This window comes from Aulostomus chinensis, chromosome 7 (assembly GCF_037954235.1).
Source record: "Aulostomus chinensis isolate RoL2024-O1b breed Wild chromosome 7, RoL_Achi_v1.0, whole genome shotgun sequence".
NCBI classification, from domain to species: Eukaryota; Metazoa; Chordata; class Actinopteri; order Syngnathiformes; family Aulostomidae; genus Aulostomus; species Aulostomus chinensis.
Genome location: NC_141326.1, coordinates 2737306 through 2754391, shown reverse-complemented (window position 1 = coordinate 2754391; position 17086 = coordinate 2737306). Strand labels below are relative to the sequence as shown.

The following is a 17086-nucleotide window of genomic DNA, read 5'->3' as shown; positions in this document are numbered from 1 at the left end:
AATGATATTTTCAACAAAGTCAAGCATAATTCCATTGAAACACATTTCAACTCACCTGATGACTTCCCCAGAGGAGATGCCCTCTTCTTTCCAGAGTCCTGAGTGGTAGAGCTGGACGACGGTGTGCTAGGACACGATTTGTCATCCTTCTTCTTCTTGTCCTTCTTGTAGCCTGAGAAAACAGCCTTCCACAGCGACTTGTGTTTGGGAGGTGTCTCGTCTGCGCCGGAGAGCCTGCTGCTGTCGCTCTTGGCTTTTTTCTCCTTTTTATTTTTGCGAGGGGAGAAGAGCGAACTTCGTTTCTTGCTCTTGCTCGTAGAGGAGCTGTCAGAAGATGCAACTGAGCTGTCCAGGCTCTTGTTGCTGCTGAAAAAACGCTCAGGTAGAGTTTCTGCCTTCTTGGACTCCAGCGCTTTCACTGCTGATGTCTTCGGAGATCCGGCTGATTTTTTACTTTTCCCAGCTGCATCCGGAGTTACACTCCAGGCCACTTTAGGTGAGGCACCCTTGTCTATGTCCGATTCTTTCATTTTGTTCAGCTGCTTGGCCATGGCATCTTTTAGAGCTTGGCTCTTGATGGACTTTTCTCTGGCCCTCATTCTCTCCTCAGCGATCTCTTTGGCCTCTGGAGAGAACTGGGTTGCCCTCTGGGTCTTAGAGACTGGGTTGACTGGGATGTTGGGTTTACCGTTTTCCATTGCTAAAGCCAGGTGAAAGGGAGGTTTATCCTTTCTGGGCTTTCCGGCTGATGGAGTGTAGAACTTGTTTGCGCTGGTTTCAGGGGTCCGCTCATCGTAGGCCTCCTCCACATCGTCAGCAAAGGGAATCTCTTCCACCGTCTCTACAAACGACTTCCTCACCTCTGGCCGTGGTTTCTTCTTCTCTCTCATGACAACCACGGGAGTTGTTTCCATATCGGTCTGTGGTGACGAGACTTTCCTGGGTGCAGGCTTGGGGCCAGATACGGGGCTCAGCTGAGTCCTCGGTGCAGGAACTGGGGACTTTGCTGTTGCTGGTTCTTTGGCACTCTCACATGGCGGTTTTTCTGTTCCGTTGCTCCAGGGCACCTGATGCCTCTGCTGCCTGAGCACCGCTGGAGACTGATTAGCAGGCACAGGCGGTGGTGGGCTGGAGGGTGGGGTGAGCATGGTGGAGTCAGAGGTGTTATAGCTGTCACTGTTAGCTGTTGCCATACTGCCATTCAGACCCAAGCCTGAGCTGCTGCTGAGGTCCCTCTTATCAGACCCAGTACTCTTGGGCTCTGTGGGAGCAATGGGAGTAATGACTTGACCCTCAAGAGTGATGTTGAGTCTACGAATCACAGCACGTCCAGTAAAGGCCGGCTTCGGCTCCTCCGACACACCCGGGGACTGCGTCTTGGCAGTTACAGGCTCTTGCGCTGGTGTCTTATCAGCACTTTTCTCTAATATTCTACTGCTGCGGTCTAAAGGAGACAGGCCAAGGCTCTTTCTAATCTCTGCGCTCTTCAACCAAAATTCCTCAATGATATCTGTCTTTTTTGACAGAGTGTCCTCAGTTGAGGAATCCAGAGTCTTTGGGGGCTCAGGGGTGGCGGGGTCCGTGTTGGCCGTGGTCATGGAAGTGACACCTGGAACAGGCTGAGTTCTGACAGGAGAATCAGAGCTGAGGGGGGATGAAGGTTCGTGGCAGGGCAAAGGCTGGGCGCAGATTGGAGAGAGGGGGTTGCCTGTGAGGGGGCAAATTGAGCGGTGAGGGTAGACCGGACATTTAGGAGTGCTGGTTTCTGGTAGGGGGGTGGGCTGGGACCGGATTGGTGAAGCAAGTGGAACCTTCTCTGGAGATCTGAGAGGAGACTCAACAGCTGGTTTTACTGGAAAGCTAATGGGTGATATGGCGGGTGACCTCCTAGGAGAGGAGGCAGGGGGGGCGTCGACTGGAGAAGGATCGTGAGTTGGAGTAGGTGAGGGACTTAGAGGACTCTTAGCAGGTGGAGACAGACTAGTCCTCTCTAGCTTGGGTTCCTCAGGAACAAGTGGTTCAGGGAAGAAGCGGGTGCCTGGAGACTTCACCAGACAGGAAGGAGAATTCTGATTTAGCTGGAAATTAACAAAAAAAGATCAGGATTTAGTCAAAATAAACTCTGGAAACTTTTCAACCAGATGAGCATAGAAGTTAGCTCACCTGTGCTTCAGGCTGCGGAGGTGGGATGAGCGGAGAGAAGACGGCATCATCTTCTCTCTGCATCGGGCCAATGTTTGATGGCTCTGAACACATCAACAACAAAAATATCATACTGTTGGTTTTTATGCATTAAATATGTCTGATAATCATCATCATAATGTAACAATCTAAATAAAGGAAGCTTTAGGGACACGTACCAATACTTGAAGCAATTCCCAGACTCTCTGATTTTTCGTCTTCCTCGGCAAGTGCTTCTGTCAGCGCTGACTGGTGCAAACGTGCCTCGGCTTCTGCATCAGAGGGGATGTCATCTGGAATGTAAATGTAACATTGTGAAATAAAAACTTTACTGTGATGGAAAACAGTCCTCGGTAAAACAATCTCTGTATGTTGAGCTCACCCTGATCCATCTCTGTCTCGGGCTCCACATCTGGACTGTCTGCTTCGGCTTCCAGCTCCTCTTCCTCACAGGGCTCTGGCATGACAGACGTGATGAAATTAGCCAACAAGGCACCACTTCCTCTCCTCAGTCAACAGAGCGAGCACACACAACTTTCAGCTGCTCTCAAAAAATGTGCAAATATCAACAGCAAATTAAAAGGAGGAATGCAGTTAACGTAATCATGAAAAGTCTTCAAAAACCAAATCCCTTGAAAAAAAACAAAAACAAAAAAAACCAGGATATCAAAGGAAAGCTTTTCCAGCAAGAAAACTGTTAGTTTGTGCATTCAGATGAAACCACATCCAGTGGGTCAATAACAATAAACAAAGGATGCTAACAGAGTGGCATTCAAGAATAAACATGCATTTGCACCGAGGCAAGCGGTTTACAGCGGCACTGCAGCATTAATGGCTTTGGTTAGGAGGTGAGCAACAATCCCTCACGTATACAAAAAGTGTTGAGAAAGAGTATTTTTAGAACTTAGCTGAGACAGAAATAGCCTACAATTGATTCAGCTCAGAACCAATTTCAAAACCCTTTTCAAAACCCTCCTGCGCTAAAGATGCCATTGTTGAGTGAGTGCACAGGCAGGTGGAACATCCAGCTCTAACAGGTCACAGCACAAGTAGATCCTCCCAAGCTCTGAACCCAGTGCAAGTGCTGCCCATAGAGGAAGAGTAGGACTCTCATTTAACTTTTCAACAGTCAGTTCAGCAGCATCATGTGTCACTAAGGGGTTAGTAAAAATGTACATGTATTAATAATGTAGCTCACACACTCCCCATCAGGGCCAGAAAACACATTCTAAGTGTTTGCCTGCCTTGATGGCTCATCTGTCCCCGGAGTGCGGCATGTTACACGCTGGACAAGGAAGTACGTTTGTGGAAGTTGAAAGAGTGGATTTGTGAAAAGTGAAACAGAGGTCATGATCCTGAGAGCGACAGGCTTGCAGCTCGCATGCTTGTGAGTCTACTGGTCTCCACTTGTGTCGGTGCATGCTCAGGAAAAGGCCAGCTGATAGACACAGATAGAGATACGAGTCTAAGACGGGATGTCGTGATCCCTCTTAAGTCTGTGCTACCTCCAGACATTGACTCCAACCAGACTCTCACTGCCTCGTGTCGGGCGGATGTGTGGGCGGGGGCTACATTCAAACCGGGAGATACAGAACAGCGAGGGATGGATGGCAGGGAAATAACAGCAAAGTAATTAGACACATGGGAAAGAATATAGCAGAACACAAAAGAACAAAGCAGAACAAAATCAAAAGAATCGACAAGGGTTATATGGCGCTGGGACGTGGTCTACGTTCACCCCAGAGGACCAACAGTGGCTGCAAATGACAAATTAAACGATGTAACACAAAATGAGACATTCCAGAAAAAAGGCAACATGACAAACATATAAAACCAGAGGTGATTAGGAACAACAAGTGGGTTAGTTGGGGGAGGCGACTCCTCCTGTCCCAGAGACAAACTCATACAGACAGAACAGCAGCAGCCACACTGTTAAAATCATTATACACCAATCTTTAACCCCCTGAGTCCTTCCAGTTCAGCTCCTCAGGGTGGGTTACCTGTGGAGGAGGGCTGTGTGAGCTCAAAGGGTTGGGAAACTTGGGAGGCCGAAGTAGGTTGACCACCCTTGTCAGTCTCAGAGTCCAGATGTGCTCTCACCAAACCTGGACTGGCCTGTGGATCACACGGCTGCAGGACTTGCTGAATCTGTAGATTCCTGGCTAAATGAGGGTGTCAGCATATGTTGCAGTGTTGTGGTTTGGGGGTTTGTGGTGAACCAGGAGAGACAAAATAAAGAGGAAGTAGGACACAGTTGCGAGGGGAAGGTGGGGAAATGGAAGAACAACAGAGAGGGGGGAAAAAAAAACAGGACACAAATTTGAGAGGGAGAGAAGGAGAGAGACGGTTAGAATATTGTGGCAGTAGCAACAACAGCAGGCAGGAGCGGTGGTGGCTGCATGCGCTAGACTAGGCTGCAAAACGTCAAACCATAAGGTGAAATTCAGAGATATGTGATCAACAAAAGGAATAATGTCATAATGTCCATTTGGAGAAGAAAACAATTCTGCCACTGATACAAAACCATAACTGCGGAAGTGCAGCGCCGGGGGGGGGGGGGGGGTCCCTGGTATTTATCAGATTAGTAATTCAAAGCCATATACAAAAAAAACAGCAGGTTAAAACGCCACTCATAGAAGCTGTAATTATCAAACACAACACAAAAAAAGAGGAATCCTTCTAAAAAGCAACCCAAACCAGCCAGGGTTAAATATCACAGTCAACTGCAAAGACGTCCACAGGCAGGCTGCTGCTACCTTTAAATGTACCAACATCCTCTTCATCTGTCAGGTACTTCTCTAGCCAAAGGCCTGACTGGAGCTCCCTGTCCCAGGGGCAGTAATCCCCCTCTGTCAGCAGGGGGAGACAGAGGCCCAAAAAAACCCCAGATATACAGCACGTACAGGTACGAACACAAACAGTGAACATGGGCAGGGAAGTTATGAAGAAGAAAAATGAGAAGGAGCAAAGATTCACACGATGAGGACAGAGACATGAACCTGAATTCATGATACGTAAGCGACGTTCTGACTTATTCCAGCGCATCAAACGGAGACAACATGCGGACGTAAACAAAAGGACTCAAACAAACGTACCATCACTTGACTCCTCCTCTTCGTCGTCCTCTTCTTCCTCCTCCTCCTCCTCTTCATCTACCTCTCCATCTCTGCTGACCTCATCAGCAGGAGCCTCATCCTCTCCGTCCTCACTGTGGTCTCCCCTCAGTTTGGCGTGCAGCTCCACCGCCTCCTTCCAGGGAACACCGCCGAGGTCAGAGGGGCTTGGAAGCTGCTGCTCCGCCTCCACCTCCGCCTCCACCTCGTCCAGATCCTCCTGCTCATCCTCGTCCTCCATGTCCGACTCTGAGCTGCTGTTAGACAACAGGAGATCCAGATGTGTCAGATCATGCACGAGGACAACACGCTAATATCTAACTGAATTATGTATTTCACAGTGACTTTCTATTTTCTGTGTCAGAAAAGTAATATTTTCAACGCGTTCTCTTGAAAACATTTCTTAAGAGGGAGACAATTATTGTTCTCAGCTTCACACTTACCTGCCTTTTATATTTTTGTCTTTTGATTGACTATTTTGTGTGACTGGTATTATAAATGTCAAAAAAGAAAGACATCATTTGTATGATGCTTCCAGGAATGCCTGTAGAGGGACCTCAGCAGCAGCTTACCTGGAACCCAGGTCGGCGTCCGTAGCTTTATCCAGCACACTGCTGAGGTTGTGCTCTGCCAGCGTCTCCTCTGGTACCTCCTCCAGCTCCTCTTCCCTCTGCAGGGACAGTCGGTAGTTCTCCAGCTCAATGCGCTCCGGAGTTCCGCGCAGTCGTTTGGCCAAGCTTGGCTCCTGTAGCCCGTTGACCTCCGGTGCTGTGGTCGACACGGTGCATATGGTGCAAACCCCAGGTGAAAGGATGGTATTAGGATGGAGGTGTCAATGGTGGAGGAAAGAGAGCAAAACTGAGAATCAGGTGGAAGCAAGAGTAGAGGGAGAGTAAGCCATGCAAGACTGATGGAGCTTCTCCTTCTCAGTGGAAATAAACTGGACTATAATAGCTACTGTGTGCATGACTACAGGCACAAGTGATGCTGACTATGTTTGTGTGTGTGAACATATTAATCTGAGACAATAAATCAAATCATCTCCCACTTCGTCAAAGTTTTTTGTACAATTATATTTCTACTCCCATGTGCTCCCACTAAGGACAAACTGACAACAACACACCAATTTCAGATCTATAACTGAATTTATTGCATTATAGTTTAGATCCTACAACAAATCATATCAACAAGAAGAAGTTCAACACTTTAAATAAGTTTAGCTATTTATTTAGAGTTTGGTGCCTTGCCTTTTTCCCATCCTGAGAAGCACAACTTAAAACCATTTCTTATTCCCTGAAAATTGTCTTTAAAATCTGCCGGCATGGTGAGAACTACATTTTTAGCCATTCTCTTACACCTCCCATCTCTCACATCCGCAGAAATGCAGTTATCTTAGATGGCATCTGTGTGTGAGACAAAGAAGGAGATATCCTCAAACTACTGCTGCTCTCCCCCTTGTCTCTCTTAAACATGTCTGAAATGAGGGATACGTTTTGAGGAAAGCTACGCTCGCGCATTTTCCTCCAGAGTAAATCCTAAAATTAAAAGCCGGAAGAACTTATAAAGCAATTTCCACAGAAAACATTTTTACTTTCCAAAGTCATTAAATCAAGATAAAAGATGCATCACGAAGCGCACAAAGTAATTACTGCATCAGATTTCTCTTCGAAACTACTTAAAAATAGACCAGCTGAACAGTAACAGGTCTAATTTGACCAACTACAGTCTAGACGAGGGCGATCCATGTGAGAACGCATTCAATGTTCTCATCAGAATATGTTTCTTATACGAGACACCCTAAGTCAAGAGCATGTAAGTTGTGGTGTGAGATATGTTTTAGTATATGCAGTATCTCTAGTCAAACACTCATCATACTGCACCGGCTACTCTGTGCAGCAGGCCTAACTTGCCTATGTGGTATTTTTCTCTGATTCTTACTGGCCTATTCCCACTCTGTCTAGTCTTACAATGCAAACATTCATTTTCGAGCAAACGCGCGTAGATTTTAGTGAGATGAGCAGAGCAGCTGACAGATGAGTAAAAACCCAGAGAGCCAATCACAAGTGCAGATAACTTGAGCACTAGTTTTAAGCTGCTCTGATAGGAGGGGGGAAAGGTAAAGCTCACAAAAGCACTGATACAGGCACTTGACGTCATCGCAGTAAGAGTGACACTGTAGGTGTGAAACAGCTTACAAGATAGGGAGAAACACATCACAAAGCAGGCTCGAAAAGAAACAGGAGGAGGCGGAGCTAAAAGAGCAGTCACAGGCCACTAGAGGTTACAATCACAAACAAATTCAGCTTGGCTTTTCAATAAAATACAGGCAGGCAAAAACCGGTTAACCATATGAATGCAACAAAAGCTGCCAAATTTGAACTGATAGTTTGGAGCTGGAAAGTTACTGTCACTTTTATAAAATCAGGACAGGAAGTTGTAACAGAGAGTTCTAAAGTGGTTAATATTGCCGCCTGGAGAGCTGATCGGAAGCTGCTCCTTTGAATTTCCAAGCCGAAACAAATAAAGATTTAAGATGCACCATTCCCTTCTAAAAGTGCGCTGCCAGAGCACTGCTGACCCTCCTCAGCCAATCACAAGCCATGAAATGATCTTTAAAAAGAAACACACAAGAATGATGCATCTTAAAGAGAGCGTTCAGTCACTGAGACAAGGAATCACAAGATTTACACAAACACTCAGTGAGTCGATACAATCGCAGGAGAAGGTGACAGCTAAATCTATACAATCCCACTGAGATTAGTTGGCCAAGAGTCAAAGGAAGAAAGGGAGTCATGCTAGAGGAAGTTGAGCAGGACATTGATGGTGAAACAGCAGAAGAGGTAGATGCAGTAGGTACACAGGAAGGGAGAGTCAAGGGGGTTGTGTGCCACCTGGTGGCAGGTCCAGGAGAGCGCGCGGCGGAGGCTACGCAGCGAGACTCCCAAACCCATGGCCAGACGGCATGGTGCAGCCATCATAGCAAGTGAGGAAAGTAGAGTACCTGAGGGCTGGTGCTCGGCCGAGGGGGCTGCTGCTGCTATCGCCCTTCCGGGGGCATCCACGCAGACCACGGGTGTCTGGGGCGCCTGGTTCTCCTGATTAGGATGAAAGACAGAAGTGAACATGGACAAAGTGTTCCTACTTCATATGCCGTTCTGTTCACCACACACTGGCCCTCGAGACTATAATTTAGCAATTAATTTCTAGCATTATTTGCCAGTAAGACCTGTTTCCCAGCAAGATATGAACAACAACAAAGTACCTTCACCGGGATTGGAGCTGGGGAGGGAGCAGGCGCAGGCCTCTTTCTCTGAGCGTAGCCAGACAGACGGTAACAGTAGTGGGGCTTGCAGTAAAATTTCCCTGTAGTATAAGAGAAGGAGGTGTAAATACATCAAATACCACCTCATACAGCCCATAGGCTTTATCTCAGCTCTGCAGGAGCAGCCTGTGTTCTAATTCAGAAAAAGAAAACGGTCAGTTTCATCTGCTGCCTGTTAATGAAAATGGACACCTCTCAGAAATGTGAACGAGGAGAGCGGGCGTTCAGTCTAGTGGTCACAGCTTTACACTTTAAATTCAAACTGAGTCCAAGCATCGCAAGGTTGCTGGGTATAACATCTTCAAAACTATTCTAAAGGCAGGTGCGTTTGTCAGGTGGGCCCTGATCTACTGCCTCGTTCCAGCGCCATCACTGTTGTGAGAGCTCGACGCTTTTTTTAATATCGCCACTCAGCAAACTCAAGGTCAGGCTTGTGCCACTTCACTTTAAGCCTGTGGATATTCTCAGAGCTTCTGCTGCAAGAAGTGGATGGAAAGAATCAGAGTTTGAAATAAAAAAAAACTCACTCGCAGAACCAATGCAATGTCTTTAGGGAGGCACTTCAGCGACACGCAGCTGGTGTGTACCCGTAAACATAGTCGTAGATCATTTGTTGCATTTGCAGCAAAACCTTCAAAGTGGTTCTAAACCAAAAACGAGCATTCGATCCAACATCAATTTTACAGGCTCTCTCCTTGTTACAAAATGATTTTCGATGTCTCCAGTGTGTTTCAACATCTAGAACCTTTTTCCTCTCCACTGTTCTGCAGACACCATTCAAATCCTACAGTCAGTACAGTTTTTTGGGTGAACCTACAACATCTGTCTACGGATGAAAACAGCCTCATGGTTCATGCCGTCTGAGCGCCACAGGAATGCTTATTAATGTTCAATAAGCCTGAAATGTACATGAATCACTGAGCTAACAGTAAGTGTTCAATTAGCTGCAGTCGATAATTCACCAGTCAGTGAGGGACTTGAGTGTCTCACCGTCCTCCACATCGAAGGCGTAGGAGGACAGGCGTAGCGTGGTGCCGCAGTAGTCACACTTGAAGCAGCTGCGATGGAAGAACTTCCCCTCGGCACTCAGCCTCTCCATCACGTACACACGCTTCCGACAGAAGAAGCAAACGTCGCTGCCCCCGATGTTGACGGGGAACTCTTTTCTGAGAGAGCCCTGTGGAAGGAAACGCTGGTGAATTAGCCTTCGAGAGAAGAGGATGCCAACACATGCGGAGACATTAGTAGAAATCAAGCTCACACATCAAGCTACTGGAGATGAAAGCTGGGTACTGAGCTCATTTTTAGAAACAGCACAGCGAGTCAGAGGCCATCAATAGGAACATGGCTGTGCAGGGAAAACACATCTCATCACGATGTAAATGTTCTCCAGACAACAACAACCATGGCCTGAACCGTGGGGAAGCACACTCTACAACTAAAAAGAGATAAAACACACACACACACACACACTACTACAGCCACCTAGAACTACTAACAGGGCTCTGATTTGTGCATCCACATGCCTCCAGCCCTGGGGACAGTGTGCTTACCAAATCCCTTTTCTCAGGTAAAGACTTGGTTTCTTCCTGAGAGTGACGCTGAGTGGATAGCTGCTCAGCCAATGAGCTAACGCCCCCTGTGTACATCCTTACATAGCGCTTTCACAAGCATTAGAGAGAAAGAGAAAGATGGAGAGACATGAGAAAATGATGCAGAGGCAAAGATGGCATGAACAGAAAAGAGACAGGGGGTGGAAGGAGATCATTCAGCAGAGCAACAGGTGCTTCGACAAAGATGGTGCTCACAAGCATTGGTGTCTCACGGGGCATCAGACATGGGGGAGCAACAGATCCATGATTGAATTATCAAGCGTTAAGGTGTGCTGCTGCACCACCGCCACACTACAAACCAACCACAGCTCAGACAGACAGCTTCAAGGTGCTTTTAGTTACAAACAGAGAGATTACTGGAATCACGACAAAAGTTAAAACTCCAATGGATTTGAAAGAATACACCTGCTTAGCAGTACCTGTGTAACACTAATTATGACGAGGATTACACAAGCTTACACACTCATTAAGAAGACTGCTGGAGTGATTCACATGCTCACTCAGAGGGGCCCAGAGAGGCACGATGGCACTGCTGTTCCAAAGCACAATTATGATCAAAACAGGGAGCTTTCTTCTATTATTTGAAATCAGCAAATATAGACTTCAATCCTGCTTTATTCTACACCACAATTAAGCTTCTTAAAAGCCCTCAAATGGATGGAAGAGATGGAAGCGGCGTGGGACTCACACTGGCGAGTTGCTGCCAAGCTTCTCTCTCATGCAAAAACAACAATGGAATCCTGATTTGAGTTCAAGCACGCCTTCATGAATAGTAACAATTCTATGTCTGCTCAGATTAAAAGTCACTCACATTTACAGGTGACAAATTAAAGGGAAAATGTTTAAATTAATATATAAATAAATAGATGCCTACGTCCAGAGGGCACGATTGGTTTGATGATAAGAAAAATCTTGTGATTGACATTGATAACTGACTTGCAGCAGCTAAAATATATGCGTGTGTGTGTATCTATCTATACATACATATATATGGATAGACAGATATAAAAACACACACATACAGATAGATAGCCTTGCAGGGACGGTTTCCTTCAGGACATTAGTTCATCATACACCAGTGAACACGTCACAGCAGCCAGCTTGTACAGCAAACCTCAGGTGACCTCAAGTTGTGTTAAACAACATGGATGACACAGCGACATGATGCATCTTCCTGAAATAAGAATACTGGTAAAGTGTGCATTAGCATCACCACACTCCACTCTGTCCAGTTGTACCAATGCTACCTGTCTCAAGGTGTAGGAGGAAGAGGGGGGAGGGTCATGGGGACTTTGGGCTCGGGCCAGGTGCCACTGCTCCATAAAATAACGGGATGGTTTTTTCTTAGGCTCCATGAAGGGTAGGAGAGGAGAGAGAATCATCATCATTCTGCTGTAGGCTAGCACATGCAAAAGTAAGCTAGCAACGGCGCTACTCAAACATCTCCATTCACTGCATAGTCTCTACGGTCGCTACGTTCCTCTCCATCTCTGTTCTTTGTTCCTTCGTATGAGTGACCTGTAAATATACACTGAACCCTTGCAAAGAGCAAATAAAGTCACTTACATTTGACATTAGTGATTCCCTCACATGCTCTGTGCTAACAGGCTAGCACCTACCATCAGCACCGCATCATTGTGAACACGAGTCAAATCAGTTCTTTGACTTCAAATCGTGTGCTGATGTATCAGCTCATTCTGCTGTTCCTGCTGAGCAAAACTACACGCTTCTGCTCTACGGACTACGATGTTGACATTGCTGTATGTTACATTGCTCTCTAAATCTGCCACTTAGCTTAACAGCTCCATGTTGTTCACGAATTTACATGCAATCCATCTCTAATTAATAACATAATAATGTCTAATGAATAACAGTCAGTCTTAAAGAGATACACGGATGATTTTAGAAGGTAAAACTGACCACAAAAAAAGAAAGCTTCTTCATTTCCATTTATAGTACAGAAAAGTAAAATGTCACCTGTGGTCCGACTGGCTTGCCCTCAAACTGAGCGGCTAGTTGTTCAGCCCTCTCCTGAATACTAAGCACATATAAGGGCATTTGGTCGTCTGAATTCAAAGGCCTTTCTGGCTTCTGTAGAGAAATAGATGATTCAATTACCGAAGGGATGGTGGAAGTAGAGAATGTAGTTTATTCCCTGTTTTTTTTAGCGGTTTCCAAAAATCAAACTCCCTGCCAAAAAGCATTGTGGTGGTGAAGACCATGGATGGTTGCCATTGTTCTGATAGCCTCTAATCTATGCAGTAATGCAAGGTCTGAGTGATGGAACTATGACAGCGATGCCCTGCAGTTAGGAAGCCTTGTCTGTCAGAAATAACTACCGTTAAAAACAGCCTCCACTCAAATGCCTACAACCTATAAGTTTTGTAGTGTAAAAAAAGAAAGAGTGAACACGCCGTTAGTGGTCATTCCTCTGTACAACAGACACGTGTTAATAGTCACAGTCCACAGCGCTGAAACCTGACCTTTCTGCAAGAGTCAGGAGAAGAGAGTGGCGAGCCAGAACTCTCCGTGATCCCTCGGGATAAGTGCCACTGCTCTAAAAAGAATCGGGATGGCTTTTTCTTAGGCTCCAGCAGGGAGAGAAGAGGGATAGTAGGAAGAGGAAATTAGACTTGTGGGAAAGAGCACATATCAGCTAAGAAGCCTAAAAACACACATGCACAGTGTTCACCTTTGGAGGCTTGTCAGGTTTACCCTTAAACTTCGAGATGAGGCGGTCAGCCCTCTCCTGTATACCAGGTATGTGAAAAGTCCCTGGGTCTGACGGCTGTGATGGCTCTCCCTCCTGCTGAGGAAGGTCGATTATGACCTGATAAAAAGTTCCTGGTTTGGCTTTTTAAATTCCTGACAGAAGTCTGTTTACAGCAACTACTGCAATCACCAATTTTAAAAAGCACAAACAACATGGCGTGCGGTGCGGTTTCATGCAATCACACATTTTACCCCATATTTCAGAGGCCTTTCGTAGTATTCAAGTTCCTCCTCCTCATCTGGACTTTTACCCAAATGCTTGAAGGCAAAAGACATAAATGCTGTATTAAGACTTTGGTTTGCATCAAACAGAGAGGGGCTTGTGGGATGCTGTGTCAGAACGCAGCATGAAAGTGTCCAAGTCCCACGCTCGCGCTCCCCAACAACACATCCTTCAGCATGAAACGAAGCCTCTCCTCTGATAAAGTCACACAGACACGGGGAAGTAAACAAGTGCGTAACCAGCCTCAGTTCGCTTGAGGAAAATAAGCGGACTGGAGGGGTCAAAACTGAGCTGAAGCAGGCATAAGTAGGAAGACTGCTAGTTTAGGGGACACTAGACTGCTGATCGTGGATTGGTGGTGGAGACTGACACACAAACACAGACAGACAGTGAGTCACCTCCGTGTGAAGACAGAGCGAGGAAGCGGAGGAGGAGGAAAGGAGCAGAATGGTTTTCTTTGGGCAGCTTCGAGAGCCCGAGCTGGACAGCTGGTCTGCACCACTTCTGGCCTTGAGAGATGAGGGACATGAAGAGCGCATTCAGAGGAAGCGGATGATGATGACGATGATGAGAGTAAATGTGACTCACACTCCTCACAGTAGCAGGCTGAATGTACATCTACAGATACGTACACAAGAACTCCACACTAACTCAGTTCAGTTAATTAGTTCAGTGGTTCTCAACCTACCGGAGGATCAATAAAATCTACGCCATGAGAATCAAACCAGTCAAGGAACAAAGTTTCACAAAACTGTTTGAGGGCCCCAAAACAAGGACCTCGTGTGGGGGTCCCAGCCCCCAGGTTGAGAACCACTGAATTAGTTGAATTAGAGTGTTGTCTCATTGCTCTTTCATCACTTCCACCACAAGCAACAAGAGCAATGCTAGACACACTGATACACACATCTACACACACACTCACAGACCACCCACAAAATAAACGGCCTCACGAATCCCAAAGGAACACTTCCAAAGAGGTCGTTACCAATGACGACATGAGGTGTAACGCTTGGCCGAAAGAGGAAACAATCTCTCCTAAAGTCTCAAATACAGAGTTTAAATCAAGATTGCTCCAGCCTGTTCAATTGACTTGCAGCAGCTGGGGACTAAGAGTGGGAGGAAATTGAAGAACAGTGGATAAATAAATCCCTTTTAGTCTGAAGCTATAAATCAATGAGTTGGAATGTTAAAGGGAATCTGATCAGAGGATTAAAAAAAAACAACATTTCTAAGAACCAGCAGTGGAAAATAGACAGTTTCTGGCAGTTAATGTTCCAGAGTCTCCTGGGACTCACATGGTTAGAAGAGGGAGGCATCGGCTGCTCTTCTGCTGAGGCTGAATAAAGACGTTTATTGAGGAAACTACAGCTCTCGGCACTCTCAGGTCAAAGCAGAGGCGCCACCAACTTTCTCAGAGAAAGCAAGGAAAGAAGACACTCTCACTCTACCCGCACCTAAAAGTAGAGCCCGACCCATTCAAGCCAATGTTGGCCTTTAAAAAATATTTCAACAACTGATTTATAGATCGTAATGCAGAAAATTCCTATTGGTAGCATAGGAATGGTGCTGTTAGGCCATTTCACCAGCAGAGGGCACTGCAAGTCTGTTCATCCTCCCAGCTGAGGCAGCGTGTCACCGCTGAGCAGCGGCAGACTGCAGCAGTGCCTACAGGGAGAGCCGGTCCTAGCTGGTGTGACACAAATAGACTGCGGAGAGGTGACTGAGTCTGTTGAGAGTTGATTAATGCTGCACTGTTGAGCTTGTTGGTGCGACGCAATGCTGGAAAATCACCAAGCCTGACTTCTCCTTTGACAGCCACCATTACTGCCACGCCAGCTACAGCTGAGTGAGGCTACGGCGAAGCTACTGCAGTACCTCTGAAACTGAGCAGATGTCACTCACTATTATATGTGTTTGGTCCTTACATTTACACAAAGTCTGGTTCTCCAACAGAAATTCCCTCCAAACGTGGGTAACATGAATGTGGTTCATCTGAAGCGAGTGAACCGTGAGTTGCTGTTCATACACTGAGCGGCTGAATGTAGCCACCTAAACTTAAGTCATTAGACTTCATTTAAATGATCATGAATGATAATGTTAATTCTTGTTTTAATAAAGTAAGTTATTAAGTTTTCAGCCTCCTAACTTAACATAGTCCCATCAGTACAAAATCGGTGTTTATGGTGTGCGTTACTCTGGGCACAACAACAACATTCTAAACTCTGTATCTGCACTGACTGACTCACACGAGGTCTAACTGGTCACTAGCTTCCCTTCCACTTGCTCCTGGACCAACCTGCAAATCAGCTGAATAAGTGATGGGGTGTTAGTGGGTTTAGGGGTGTGGGTGGCTGGGGGGCTGGGGAACTACCAGGCCAGCGCCGCTAACCGTACCTGCTCCCCTCTGCTGGGCAGCGTCTGACACTTGATCTTTTCTTTGTAGCGAATGCTGAGCTGCTCCTGCTGCTGAGTGCGTCTCTGAACCAGGACAGGAGAAGCAAGGGGGGAGAACAGAGACCATGATGGCGTTGCACTCCCAACATCCCAACACACACACACACACACACACACACACACACACACACACACACACACACACACACTAAAGACACACACTGGTGTTATAAACCACACCCACTTGATCTCTTCCATCTGCTACGAGAGGGTGGAGTCCACACAGAGCAACCTCCCCACTATGACACACCACGGGGTCCTAGGGTTAGTGGGTCAGTCTAGGGTTAGTCTCTATGGGGGGCGCACTCTTTACCTTTCTCCAAGCTGGGACAGGTGCCAGGTGCACTGGCTCTTTCAGAGGGGTTTGGGGCAGGGAAGGGGGCAAAAAGCAGTCCAGATTGGGCAGAGAGTCCCCCTTTGTGGTCAGGTATAGATGAGTGACATCGACAGTGGCCAGTAACACAGCGAATAGCCGTGCAAGGCATCATGAAATAGGCCACGATGGGAGGTGGACACCAGCAGAGAGAGAGAGAGAGAGAGAGAGAGAGAAGGAAGTGATTCATGGGTGGATGGAGTCACAGAGGTCAGAAACCATGTGATCATAAATAATAGGAAACTGACGAAGAGTCGCAGGAGGGTCACGCTATGATAGAAATATGTGCATCAATAATGGAAGGAAACAGAAGATAATCACTGTGTACACAAAGCGTCTCTTCCTGAATACTAAGGCTAAAATACAACGCCAGCGAAAGAAGAGCTGCATCACAAGGGTTGGAATATTCTGCTGAATAATTGATGGCCTGCAGTCTTCATGCATCCTTAATACACCCTAAAAACCTTCCATGTTATTCTACCTTATGAACTGAATAAGACAATCCTCATCATCATGTAGACTGCGTTTAAACAGACGGAGAACATGAGCAGTTCTCAGCAGCAAAGCAAACATCTCAGATCCCCACAGCCAGCAACCTCCCGGTGAGTGGACCTCAGATGGTTCTGACATTATGGCTGATAATCAAAACCTTTATGGAGAATATGACTGAGACACAACTGTTGAGCTCTCTAGGTCATGGGGTCATGGGACATGCCTAGGACAAAGACACCTGAGAGCTGCTTCATGGGATTTCACCTTAAGAACTTGGAGGAGAGATACTGCAAAACTATTTTGGAACAGATGCTGCAAGTGAGTCACACAGGACCTTGACACCCCCCCACTACCTTTTTTCACCTCCACATCATTTAGAGATGCTTGATTGACATGAAACAGAGCCTGAGTTTTTATTGCCAAAGCTAAACTCAGACGAAGCAGCCGTACCAAGACACACAGTATCAAGATGAACTTTAGAAGAGTTGACAGTCGTCTTTCTCTCCATCAACAATGCCATCCAGTGTTCCTGCCACCCACTCC

At 46.5% G+C, this 17086-nt stretch overlaps 1 protein-coding gene across 5 annotated transcripts in view; it reads right to left on the bottom strand.

Moving 5' to 3' along the window:
• Positions 1-17086, bottom strand: part of mical3a (microtubule associated monooxygenase, calponin and LIM domain containing 3a) — a 65895-nt gene that overhangs the window by 16543 nt on the left and 32266 nt on the right. For 3 of the 5 annotated variants that reach the window (XM_086208149.1, XM_086208147.1, XM_086208148.1), the window contains 15 exons: positions 15992-16093; positions 15619-15702; positions 13623-13733; positions 10170-10277; positions 9607-9793; positions 8557-8657; positions 8296-8389; positions 5867-6062; positions 5277-5551; positions 4938-5030; positions 4182-4343; positions 2564-2638; positions 2361-2474; positions 2164-2246; positions 56-2078 (listed from right to left, as the gene is read on the bottom strand). In XM_086208149.1, the coding sequence (XP_086064275.1) occupies positions 56-2078; positions 2164-2246; positions 2361-2474; positions 2564-2638; positions 4182-4343; positions 4938-5030; positions 5277-5551; positions 5867-6062; positions 8296-8389; positions 8557-8657; positions 9607-9793; positions 10170-10277; positions 13623-13733; positions 15619-15702; positions 15992-16093 (3808 nt within the window). The remainder of the gene's footprint in view (positions 1-55; positions 2079-2163; positions 2247-2360; positions 2475-2563; positions 2639-4181; positions 4344-4937; positions 5031-5276; positions 5552-5866; positions 6063-8295; positions 8390-8556; positions 8658-9606; positions 9794-10169; positions 10278-13622; positions 13734-15618; positions 15703-15991; positions 16094-17086) is intronic. The other 2 variants (XM_086208150.1, XM_086208151.1) reach the window with 2 other exon arrangements.